The 13,322-nt window shown below is 41.2% G+C and overlaps 1 protein-coding gene across 4 annotated transcripts in view; it reads left to right on the top strand.

The window, feature by feature from the left end:
- Positions 1-13,322, top strand: part of SIPA1L1 (signal induced proliferation associated 1 like 1) — a 136,881-nt gene that overhangs the window by 34,817 nt on the left and 88,742 nt on the right. For all 4 annotated transcript variants that reach the window (XM_032345063.1, XM_032345067.1, XM_032345066.1 and 1 more), the window contains exon 4: positions 4,856-5,030. In XM_032345063.1, the coding sequence (XP_032200954.1) occupies positions 4,856-5,030 (175 nt within the window). The remainder of the gene's footprint in view (positions 1-4,855; positions 5,031-13,322) is intronic.

Genomic DNA, 13,322 nt, shown 5'->3' with positions numbered 1-13,322 from the left:
TAAAATCAACCATTTGTTGGGCTCTGCAGCCTAAAGAAAAGGTAGAAGCCAGCACAGGTTTCTAGAGTGCCAAAGAGTAACTCTCACAGTGGGTTTTACTCAACAAAAATATTCTTTAAAAATGTAGGGAAAAGTAATTTATAGTTGGGGGTGGGGGACAGTGATCATCTGAGTTGATACAGGGATGGGCTACAAATGGGAACCAGGAAACTCGGAAATGATGGAAATTTTCTGTATTTTGATAGTGGTACCAGGTGTATTAGAACTTATTAAATCCAACAGATGCAGTTTGCTGTTCAGAAATATATGCCAATAAAGTTGATCTAAAAATTCAAGGCAGATTTCTGCTTCTAGCCAAGATTAAGAAAGAGGGGCTGGATTTACCTTTTCATCTGAAACAACTTTAAAAAAAACTAGGCAAAACAATGAAACAATGGTTTTTAGGATTTGGGGCATTAGGCAGCAAAGGACATTGATCTCTGGGAGGTGGGAAGCAAGTTAAATGGATAGAGAGATCACACCAGCTTTCTGCCTGAAGGGTTTGCAGACTGCGGTACAGGGCTGGAGTGTGAGGGGTTGGGGGGTGTCTGTGGAAGCCCAGCGGTCTCCCAAGTCAGACGTACAGCTTAGTCCAGGGAAACCAAGGAGGGGGCAGCGTTTGCAGAAATGAGTACTAGTAAGTGCGTGCATTTGAGGAAACAACTTGAGTCCGGGGTGAGAACCACCTTCCAGGTTTATGGGGGCAAATCCTTAGTCCTCCCACAAGGCCAGGAATAGCTTCTGCCTCTACCAAGCCAACTGGAGAACCTCCTAGTTCCCATGGCAGAGAATCCTCTCAGCATGGTTTTGCCTCAGTAGTGGGGCAAAATTATCCTTAAGTTAGACATTACTGTTGTACGGCCTAACGGAGTTTAAAAGCAAGAACTGAAAGGATCAGACTACTTCCAAATATCTGTGTCGCAGAGCAAAGCTCAGGCCCCCTCACAGCTTCATGGCCCACAGTCTGAGAACCGCCTCACAGTGAAATACCATGACTCATACTGATGGTTTGAAATTTCCGGATTAAGTCAAATAATGTAAAGATTGTATAAGAATTTCAAAACTGGATTGTCTTATGGTCTTTGCCGCCCCAGTAGCCTCACTGAGGCCGGGACACCAGGCAAGAAGAGGTGGAAATGCAGAACTGAGAAGTTGCTTACTCAGTTGTGTTTTTGTTGGTGGAGGGTTCTGACTTTATCATCCATCCTTGCAGACACTCAGGGCTCTGAGTGTTTTTGTATTTGTTTCTTTAATTCTGTGTTGAAGTTTCCACTTAATTAGAGGAAGAGCAATTCTATCTACTGTTGGTTCCTAGCTCTGAGAGCCCATATCACTTTGGTGGATTTTAAGGACACTCTGCTTTATTGACCTTCATGCCAAATATAACCTTTGCCCTGTTCGATTGACCATCATTCCTTGTTATAGTAGAAACATTGGTGGGGGTCTAAATGCTTCCAGAAAGCTCCCTGTCAGCCGTTGATGTGCAAGCATGGGATCGTAGAGCATGGCCCTGAGATTAACCAAAGTGAAGATCCCAAACTGTGGGTAAACACAGGCCTGTTCCCAGGATGGCTTCCGGTGTCCTCATAACTCTATTCTGAGAAGGACACAGAAGGATTATATATTCATGTATGTAAACCCATACAGATGTGTTTGTGTTTGTCTCAAAAAAAAAAAAAAGAAGAGTGCTGTTTTATATAACCTCCTAACGACTCACAACCCCAAACCATAGCTCCGCCTCCGTGTACATTTGCTCTTTCTCTTGAAATGGTCTGTGTTCTATTTACCTCACTCCTCTTCCCCAGCTCCTCTCTTCTGGCAGGGGACAGGGCTGCTAACGAAGGATTGCAGGAGCCTGCGTTCGGAGGATACCACCTACCTTGATTTAATTGCAGTAGAAACCACGAATACAGTCAGATTGTCACGTTAGAGGATAGAGCAGTGACATTTGGCACAGTTTCAGACTGGAGGAAACCTGACATTCGAACAAATTTCATAATCCTCTTAAAGGCTCCTTCTTTTCACAAGCAGCAGATGCCAGTTTGTTCTCCGAGCTGCCGGTGGAGTTCACCAGAGGATGAGAAATCCGTCAGAAGGAGGCGGCACACTGTCTCATTGTCCTCGGATTCAGCTCCTCCAGTGGTTTCGGGGGAAGTTTCCTTACTTCTCTCTGTAGTGAACTCCTTTCTTTATAGAAATGAATCCTTTTGAATTTTGCACAGTGAAATCTTAGGCCTTTATCTGAGAAGTTTTACAAAGCCATCCACAAATCCAGTGTCACTCTGATGCTTTCTCTTGAACAGGATGACTTTTGTTTTACATTGTGGCCTGAAAAGGCTGATCTGGGAGGCACAGAGCCAAACAGCAAATAGCTCAAAACCCCTTCCTTTCTCCACATGCCTTCCTCTCTTTGATAGCCCTTCCTGCAGGGAGACAGTAGAGATCCGGCCACATGAAGGACTTCTTTTGTAGTTGACACAGAGCCTACCACAATTTCTTACTTGTTGAGACTTAATAGGGTAGGTACTCAGATTAATTCTAAGGCCCAGGTGAGATCCCTACCTGTGGGAGTCACCCTGCGCACATTAGCCACATCCAGACACTTGAAGCAGGCTGGCTGAGACAGGGGAGACATGTCAGCGGTGTGCAGGAGGCTTTATTCTGACATCTTCTGTTCCGTTTTACCTACATTTGGTATATAAAAAAGGAACTAGGTTGAATATGTTTCTGTCAATGATTAAATGAAGTAGAAATAATGTGACGTCGAGTGCTGTTTGGAAGATATGCCATGATTACTCTATCTGGTTGTTGGCAAGTTTCCGACTTGGCACTTGACCTTCTGCCTGCTGGGGTCGCTGGAGCAAGGGAGAGTCATTGCGAGGAGCTCTCCTGACTCTGGGCGTCCTATAAGGCTGCCGTGCTTCCTCGTCAATGAGACAGTGTGCTGTGGAGGGAGGAAGGCAAGTGAGAGTGTCGCCCCTGTGACATTTCCTCATTACTGTTCTGAATCACTTGGTTTCGAAAGTTGGAAGAGCAGTTCAGGTTCACAGTCCCTTATGTAAAATGGTAGGGGCTGGGTGGGTTTCAGAATTCAGAAATGTCCTTATTTTAGAAGGACAAAAGAATATATATACCATATGGTAATATGCCCACTGGGACTGAGACAGCACCCACAATCACATTAATATTTCCACAGGGGAAAAATGTGAATATTCATATAACGTGGAATAAATTAAAAATATTTATGTCAGCCCCATCAAGTGATACTGCCACATGTGTTTGCCTAAATTTGGTTTTTCCCTTTCATCTCCAAAATTGCAAATCAGGGGCTGTGGATTCAAGCCTGGCTGACTGTTGGTGGTACTTAGGAGAGCCAGCACCCAGTCTGTGGTCTTGTGCCTCTTCCTGCTCCCTGGTCACTTCCTCTTCCACTCTCCGGCTCCACTGATCTGTCACAAAGGGATAATATTTGCTCTATGGGCTGTTGTGAGGATCAACTCTTAAACATCAAACAGGGACTGGTGTAGAGTGTGTACTTGGTAAATGTTAGCTGTTACAATCTTTCCTCTTCCCTTTCCCCTTTTGCTTTGGGAGGTGAAAATTGACGGATGCACTGGCCGCAGTGTCACCCTGGAAAGAAGCCAAAGCAGTAATGGAGTGTCTCGATTTCACTGGGGAATTAAAAGTCTGAGTTTTTATACTGAAAACTAAATGTCTTGGGACGCCTGGGTGGCTCCTTCGGTTGGGTGTCAGGCTCCTGGTTTCGGCTCACGTCGTGATCTCGGGGTCTTGGAATCCAGGTTGGTCTCCCGCGCTCAATGGGAGTCTGAGCGTCTCTGGGTCCCTCTCCCTCTGCCCCTCCCCCCTTCATGTGTGTGCGTGGGCTCTCTCTCTCTCTCAAGTAAATAAATCTTAAAAGAAAAAAAAAAAAACCTAATGTCTTCTTAAATGGCTAATATCACCATAGAATTTGTTTGCAGAATGACTAGACTTTTCAATGATGAGTAAATATTTTGGTTAATGTTACATCATATTTAAATCTCCTGAATGATTTTTTTTTAACTGTCTTTGAGGAGGGAATATTTGCCACTAGCTGATTTGCCATTATGAAACCCCTTTTCAAGTTTCTATTCAGACACTCGTCGTTTAGAAAAAATATTTGAAAAGTGTATTGTTGATGATGTTAATGCTCTGACAAAGCTATAACTGAGGTTTATACTTTAGTATATTGGAAAAGTGGCATTGGGATTGAAATCTTTTCCAGTTTTACAAAAAAAAAAACAAAACACCAAACCAAAACAACAACGACGACGACGACAAAAAAACCTAAAAATTCTCCAGTACATTTATGGGCTTTTTAGTGTGAAACAATATTTATTTTGAAGTATCTTTTGTAAAGTGAACCTCTGCTTTTAAATTTGTAAAGACTTCCCCTCTTCTAAAGGGGGGGATGATTAAAAAAGCACTACCTTTTGTTGTCAAGCTGTTTTTTAGAGTCTCATTTTGTACCCTGTAATCCATTCAGAGAAATTCCCTGAAGTAGCAACCTCCCTTCCAAGGGTGCATGATCTTGTCGTACAGAAGGTGTTAATTCATTTTCCTGGCCCTTTCTCTTAACTTGTGAAGATGACAGGTATAAATGCTCGTTCTGCTGTATTTTTTGGATTAGAGACAGAAGATTTAAAACAAAAGGATTTCAAGAGAAGAGAAACATTAGCTTTCTGATGGGCCTGTGCCCTACAGGTGTTAGGAGCATCAAAATGGGGCATGGTGGACCTGCCTACATTTACATGCCCTGTACTGCCTCTCTTCCCAGCTGAACTATCAGCAGAAGGTGGGCGTCATGTACTGCAGAGCTGGGCAGAGCACTGAAGAAGAGATGTACAACAATGAATCTGCTGGCCCGGCGTTTGAGGAATTCCTTCAGCTCTTGGGAGAACGTGTTCGGCTCAAAGGATTTGAGAAGTATCGTGCACAGCTTGACACCAAAAGTAAGAAATACTTATACTCTCCTGCTAGGCTTATTTCCCTCCTGCTGCGTTGATGTTCATCTGCTAAATTGCCCATAAAACAACATTGCCATTTACTGCAGAACACTGCTGCTGAGAGGGGAGAGGAAGCCAGAGAGGGAGGATGTGGCACCAAAACAATTGAAGACTGTAATCAAAGTAGCTAGGATCGGACTGGTAAAAAAAAGAAAATCGTGTTATCGGAAGTGTTGACGGAGTAGTAGAGCCGTGGTGCAAGTCATGCAGGATGGCTTCTGGATAGTGTTGCACAGATTTCCCTATATTTAGCTGAATGTTAAGAGGGATTGAAAATTCCAGAATCTTCAAACCATCTGGTCGTAAGCTCTAGAATTTTTTATTTTCATGATCCTCGTGCTTATCTACGCAGTCAGTCTTCGTACGGTTTTCTTACTCATTTTTGTATTCTGTTAATAGGGCTTTTGTTTGCTTATTTTCTATTTTTATTGTTCAGAGTCTAATTGAATCCCTGAGAAAATAGGCTTCTTAACTTTGGTATCAATTTGGCTCCTGAAATTCGGTGATTGAAAGCACAATGATGAAGCAGGGATTTTTAGTTATGGCTCACGAACATACATAGTATATGAACATACATGTACACTCCTGTTCCCCTAGTCATTAATAAAGTAGTTAAGTTCTCAAGTATCTATTTAGGTTAGAGTAGGTTGACATCTGCTATGTGTCTGTGAGGAGGCAGTTTTAAATTTTATCTCAAAATCCATCCATGGACACCTGTGACCTGTTTTGCTTAGAGAGGGTCTTTGGGTGAGCATATCTGTACTGTAGTCTGTAGTAATCTCTCCGGTTTTCTGTACAGGAAATTAAATAAGGAGTTGAGTCATGAAAACAGAAAAGCATTCATAAACTCCACTGCAGGGAAGAATTTCCTGTTGCCATGGTTTTGCTGTTGCCAACTTGGAAACGACATGCAAGAGAGACCATTAAAGCCCATAAATAGCCTCAACTCTTAAATATTATTTTAACGTTCCATACTCTGCTTGCAACTGCATGAAATGTGGAATCTCAGTATGCCCTGAGACTCTGCTTTTCCAGAGACTCTGACATTTGCTCTATACGCTTCAGTCCTGTTGTCCCAATTTGTTGTGTTATATAAATTATTCTCACTGCAAAGAGCTATATGAAAGGGTCTGGGAAGAGAATAAAATAAGCACCCTTGTTCTTTTTTTTTTTTTTATCATATAGTATATTCATAGTTTCAGGAGTAGACTTCAGTGATTCATCAGTTGCATATAACACCCAGTGCCCATTACATCGAGTGCCCTCCTTAATGCCCATCATCCAGTTTACCCCATCCCCCCTCCCGTACCTTCCAGCAACCCTCAGTTTGTTTTCTGAGTTAAAAGTCTTTTGTGGTTTGCCTCTCTCTCTGTTTTTATCTTATTTTATTTTTCCTTCCTTTCCCCTAGATTCATCCGTTTTGTTTCTTAAGTTCCACATATGATTGCGATCGTACAGTATTTGTCTCTCTCTGACTGATTTCACTTACCGTAACACCCTCTAGTTCCATCCATGTCACTGCAGATGGCAAGAGTTCATTCTTTTTGATGGCTGACTAATATTCCATTGTATACATATATATTCATATATATATATATTCCATATTTCGTATGTATGTGTATTAGCATTCCATTGTATATATATATACCACATCTTTATCCACTCATCTGTCAATGGATATTTGGGTTCTTTCCATAGTTCAGCTATTGTGGATACTATTAACACCCTGATTCTATGCATGAGTGGCCAGATTGGAAATTGGACTGTGATTTATGCATTCACACACTCCCCGCTGCCTCTGGGTGATGAAAGGCAATATGAGAATAGCAAGAGTGAGGATCGCAAGACCATGCATAAGCAGTGTGGCATTAAGTAAGACACTAGATAAGCATTGTGCATATTTTGCCTCCAAATCCTAGTAACGGTGAAGGCTGAGGGGGACAAGCCTCGATTAGTAAACTGTCTCTTTCACAGTTCTGGAATGTTCAGCAGGAAAAGGCTCCTCTTAGCTGTGTGCCCTCCTTTAAGGCCCATGTAACCTTTCAGGGTAAAACTGAGGAGCGGAAGAGTCCATAATTTCTTTTTCTGCCCTTTCAGAATGTCAGATTTCCTCCAGGGAACAGAAGTCCAAAAGTATGTCTATTCTACAGCCCCGAAAGAGGCAGTTTGCATATTTATCTCTCTTACTTCAAGCTGACAGGATTAAAACCAGCCTCTGCATACCTCAGCAGCCTCTCCCTGGCCATGGTGCACCCAGGGATGAGAATTTGCTGTGTGTGCTAGGAGGTCATCTCACCACATTTTGTCCAACTTTATTTTGGGTCAGGAAACCCTTTCTTTCAATATAATCATTAAAATGAGAAAATGCTGGGACACCCGGGTGGCTAAGTTGGGTAAGTGTCCAACTCTGGATTTCAGCTCAGGTCTTGACCTCAGGGTTGTGAGATCGAGCCCAAGTCAGGCTCTGCGCTGGGCATGGAGCCTGCTTAGAATCGTTCTCTCCCTCTTCCTCTGCACCTCCCTCCTCTGAGAGAGAGAGAGAGAAAGCTGTCCAGTTCCGTGTTCCTAAAGGATTGTTTCCTTTACATTCAGCAGTGATTGGATGTGATTGGATCTGTGGATTTGCTTTTCATCAAATAAAAGTAGTAATTGTCAATCTTGATTTCTTAATTTTTACTGTGCCCATCTTCTGAATCATCCGGTTACACATACATTAGATCACTCACCAGCATACTATGGGTAAATGAGGCTCTATTAATTCAATTTTTTTAACTTTTTTGTCTCCCTATGCTTCCATATGGATAATTCCTCTTAATATATCTTCCAAATTCACTGTTTTTCTTTTCTTCCATAGTGTCTTAATCTGCTGTTAATGCAGTGCAATGAAATTTTCATTTCAGATATTGTCATCTTCAGGGCCAAAATTGCATTTGGTCCTCTTTTCTTATATTTCTCACTTTCTCCTCTGTAGGTTCACGTTTTCCTTTAAATACTTGAAGATATCTATGATTGCTGTTTAAAAGTTTTTGTGTGCCAGTTCTCTCATCCTTGTCATTTGAGGTCTCCATTTAACAGATTTTCTCCAGCTTTTGAGTTATATTTTACTGCTTCATGTCTCTGGTTACTTTTGATTAGAGAGTGTATATTGCGAAGGTTTTATGGTTGTCCAGATTTTGTTGTCTTCTGTAAAAGGACTGTTGAGTTTTGTTTTGGTGGACAGATACTTTACTTACAAAACAGCTTGATCTTTGTGAATCTTGTTCTTAAGCTTTATTAAAGCGTACCTAGAGCTGTTCTTTGCCCTCTAACTTAGCTCTACTCTAAGGCATGACTTTTCTTGTGTCTGAATACCCACAGATGCAGTGAGGTCTCTTTCCTGTGGCTCGTTAGAACTTGAGTGTCTTCCAGCCTATGTGAACTGTGATAATTGTTTGCTTCATAATTCTCTGCTGGTTTTTCTTTCCCTCATAGTTTTTCTGTCTTTCTTTTATTGAGGTATAATTGACATATAGCATTCTGTTAGTTTCAGGTGTAGAATGTAATGATTCAATACTTGTGTATATTGTAAATTACCTCACAGTAAGTCTAGTCAACACGTGTTGGCAAACAAGGTTACAAAATTTTTTTTCTTGGGATGAGAACTTTTAAGATCTACTCGTAGACACTTTAAGATACGCAATATAGTATTATTAACTATAGTCACTATGCTGCACACTCCCCTGATAGTTTTTCTTTGCCTGGCTTTTGGAATCTTACTCTCTGTGTGTGCAGCTTACTGTTCAGTCCAAGACTGAAGGACCCTTATGCAGAATTCTGAACCTCTCTCACTGTGGAGTTTCCTCCTCTTTGGTACTCTGCCCAGCAAGCATCAGCTACCTCGGGCTTCTTGAACTCCAGTGTGTTTTGGTTTCCCTCTTCAAAGCCATACTCTGTGCTCTTGTTCCAAAAGCACTTCCAAGTGGAAAACCTGGTGGGAATCAGAGGGTTCCTCTTCTTTGGCTCTTTTTTCCTCTGAGATCACTATCCATCCCTGCCTATTATAAAATGCCTGAAAAAATTTGTTTCAGATATTTTGTCAGTTTTCCTAGTTACTTATAACGGGAGAACAAGTCCTGTACCAAATACTCTTACGGGTGGAAGCGGAAGTTCCAGATATTTTCATGTTTGCCATCTCATGCAACTCTCACAGGCCTTGCCAGGTACACAGAATTGGCTTCTTTACATTAACGTGCCCAAGTTTAGATGGCTGGGAAGCATGAGGGAGGTAGAACAGATCCTAATGCTGAGGTTAACAACGTGTTCAGAGAAAGCATTAATGTGGAATTAAGTACAACAAACCCCAGAGCTCTGCCTCGTGGCTGTGTCCCCTTTCTCAAGCCCTTGGGCTCACATTACCCAAGCCATCTCAAGAAATGGCTCTGCTTGTTATGTATTACGATTCTATTCAGATTTTAGGAAGAATTGATGGAGTTTTTGAACCATTTCTTGTTTTTCCCAGTTTTTCATACAAAGTCCATTTTCCTGGTTCAAAAATAAGGTCTTATTCACAAACAAGCTACAGATGTGTCAGGGGTTGGAACGGTTCTAAAATGAAGACATTTTCGGTGGTGGATTTTTTTTTCTTCCTTACTTTGTCTCCTCATTTGGATGACATAACCTCTAGATAATTACCATCCTCTCACACTACAGTAAATGCAAAAATAAACTTCCCACCAAGCAATTTGTTGTTTGGAAGCGGGAGGCCACCTTCATTTTTAGCTGTGTATATGGGTGAGGGAAATCATTTCCTGGGCGAGTCTTGTTTGACAAGGCAGGACATGGGCGACTTTAGAAGCCCTTTGTAAAGCATTACTCCCCGAAGCTTTCACCTTCCTTCATTTGCTGCAGTGTTTGTGAGTGCCTGTCACTTCCCCCATTTTTCCGTAGTGTTACAAGAGCTGCTGAGATTCAGGGTCTTGGAAGAGTAACAAATTTTTTCCAAAAGAAATAAGTCTTTTATTTGGAATAAATATTTAAACTTTGATAGGGAACTGGATGAAACTAACACTGCTCAAATGCTTTTGCATATGCAAAAGTCCGTTTGGAGTTGCAGACATGGATGAGTGAAGTAAAGGATTCTGTTTTCACCTCCTTAACTCTGTGTGTTACACTGTAAGGTTTTTCCTTTGAGCATTCCTGGAATGCACCTGGCAAAGAATTTAAAGTATGTAAAGGTCCCTCTTTAAGAAAACTACCCTCTTTTACTTCCACTGTACAACATTCTAAATTCTACTCCGCCCATCCTGAGCATCTTTTGTGGGCAAGGACTTTCATATACATTATTTCATGTAATCCTCACAGCGGCGAGAATATCGATGGACAGAGAAGTGGAGTGATTTGTTTGTGGTCATTTAGCAAATGATGCTACTGTCATTCAAATTCAGATCTTACTTCCGAAATGAGAAGCCAGATAACTGCAGGTGTCTTGTCAAGTGAGTTGTTGGCAGAAAAACGTAGTGGCTGACTCCTTAGTGCCAGCCCCCACTGTCTCCTCCTTCCTCACATCTCCAAGTGTTAGAGGTTCTGAGAAGCCTCGAGTCCCAGGTGTATCCACTGGCACTGGCCTCGAGCTGATACAGTATGGGCTCACCTGTCATGGCAAAGGGCAGGACAACAAACTTTTCTTGATCCTGTCCCTGAAGTAAAGGCCACCGCTAAACATACCTTGAAAAATTATTAGTAAACATGATAGATGCCAGAGCAGTTAGAACTCTTGATTTCCCCAAATACTTCATTAGTGAGTGAGTGAAATCATACCACAAAGGCAGAAGTGTGTGTCCTTTCGAATATGTGCTGCTGTTCCAGATGTCAGTGCTTGGCCCTGGCTGTGCTTGTGGGCTCAGGGTTCTGCGTTCCCCATACCCCAAGACAAGGTTGCATGGATGGGACATCTGGGGATGGGACATCAAGGGATAGTCCCCAGAAGCCAACTGACGATTATTGTATTTCAAATTAAATAAAGGGATAAAAACGAGACTTATAAGCTATCTGATTTCATCTTGCATTTGATGTGTTCTGTAGTGGTGAGTATGTTTAATTAAGGGAGCTTAAGCTTTCTTCATTCTGTTGACTTTATTTAGCCTACATGCATTTAGTTAATGAGATTACTTTTCTCTTGTGTTCATAAATATTTAAAACCAGGAACTTTCCTGAAATCAAATTGCATAGGTTTGTTTGCCTTCATCGAGCTTTTCTTAACTCTGATACATCTTCAGTGATTGAGAAATGGTTGTTATAACAGTCTGATTACTTGCCCTCATTCAGATTTGTACACAGACACCTTTTTAACCAAGCTTTAGACTACGGTGAAGTCAAGGTGTTGAGTCTACACGAGCAGTCAAGGGTGATTATGACACTGACTGTCTCTGAAACTGCTCTACAAACTCATTAACCAGTTCATACCATCCTCAATCAAAATGCTTAATGTAGGATGTGATCGTGTGTTTTACACTTTTTCAAAGCAGCTGAGAACAATACTGTTACCATTCCTCAATTATTCAGTACTGCCTGTCATCTTCATTGAATATTAGAAATTTTACTTTCTCTGACTTTATTAGTGGGTGTCCGTCACTTGCGGGTAGTATGATTTGGAGACAGATCATGTGATTATCAAGATGACCCATAAGATGCCTGAATTTACTTTTTAACTTTTAAAGCCCCTTGACAAGTATGAAGGAGCATTATCTTCCTTTCTCCCCTCTTCTCAAAGCATATTTCCCTTTAGAAATTTTTTAATATATATTCTCTTCAGCCAGAGAAAAAAGGATTTTTGTCACTTTCATTTTCCTGATTGTCATGCTATTAAATTTTTCATGGTTTCAGGGTTTCAAGGTCGCTAAAAATGCCACAATAGCAACATTGGATGCTTTATTTTTAAGAAAATATAACAACATTCATTTTCCATGCTCTCTGATAAAGTTTAACAATTCTGGTATGTATATAGTATTTTCAGGATTTTGGAATTCCTTCCTTCTCAGAAAGGAAAATGTCATTTTTTTGGCCCTCATTTCACCTCTGAAACTTTTGCAACTATTTAAACTGTCTAAAATTATCAGCAAAACTTGGGGATTTCCAGAAGTCTCCAGAAAAAGGCTGGTCAAGCTGCGTTCATGACATAAATGAGGCATGCAGAAAAGATAGCAAAAATGGGCCAGAAGTAGAAAAGCAGATGACCTTCCGCATTGTCTTCCACATCAGCTATCTTCTCTGGCAGTAATCCTTTTAGAATTAGACAGACATAAAAAGCGGAATGTAATTCATGAATACTAGATGACAGTCTCTTTTCTAGTTCATTAATTTTGCTCAAAATTGACTTGAAACACATGTAAGTACACGTCAAAGCTGACACATTCACTTTAAGGTTTTAAAATGTACTAATCAGTTCAAGAGTTATTTATAGCAGGAGTCCTTAACAGTAGATAGGTTCTTCATACTCAAGATCCATCTTAGCTAGTTCAATTATTTATTATAGTGATTTGTAGTTTTTTGTGTTGGTGGTCATTAGGACTTAGAAGATATTTTTTCTTGGAAAGTTATATGTTGGTCCCTATTTTTACAATGTTAGAAGAGTAGTCTGTGCTTTATTTCACTTTTATCTTGCTTCTAATTCTAGCCCTTTGCATTTAACGTTAGCTTCAAAAATTAAGGTCCTCTGAGAAGCTTGAGGTTGAAATTCCAGGCTCTACAACATTCTTGCAAGTCTGTCTTCGAGGCACCGGGGTGGTAGTCTATTCTTGGAGCAGCGCCTAAGGGCAGTGGAGCTGCTGCGTTACAGTCGCCCTGCGGGTGTTTATTAAAATAGATTCCTTCACCCAGCCCCATACCCACGGAGCAGGATTTCTGGGGGTGGTGCATGGGAATCTGCCTTTTAAACTCACTCCCCAGATGCTACTGTACATGCTAAATTTGAGAACTACTGCCTCCTGGTATATGCCAGGGGCTCTGTCTTGCAGCTTCTCTAAAATGCAGTTGAGCATTTTGGTCCTCAGCAGTATGGTTGATGGAGGCTTGAGTTTACCCAGGATGAACACAGTTCTGTCATTTTGCAGTCAATGCGTCCAGGGCCTTTAAGACTAAAGATGCTCCCTTTTGATTGGACAGTTAATACTTATTTCTCTGGTTTCCAGTTATTTGTGGGCAATTGAGTTGTTAATGATTAAGTGGGAAGGGGTTGCTGTTGACTTAAGGAAGGTGAGAGCA

This window comes from Mustela erminea, chromosome 5, assembly GCF_009829155.1.
Source record: "Mustela erminea isolate mMusErm1 chromosome 5, mMusErm1.Pri, whole genome shotgun sequence".
Classification (NCBI taxonomy): Eukaryota; Metazoa; Chordata; class Mammalia; order Carnivora; family Mustelidae; genus Mustela; species Mustela erminea.
The sequence above is the reverse complement of the archived record's forward strand: the minus strand, read 5'-3'. Positions and strand labels throughout refer to the sequence as shown.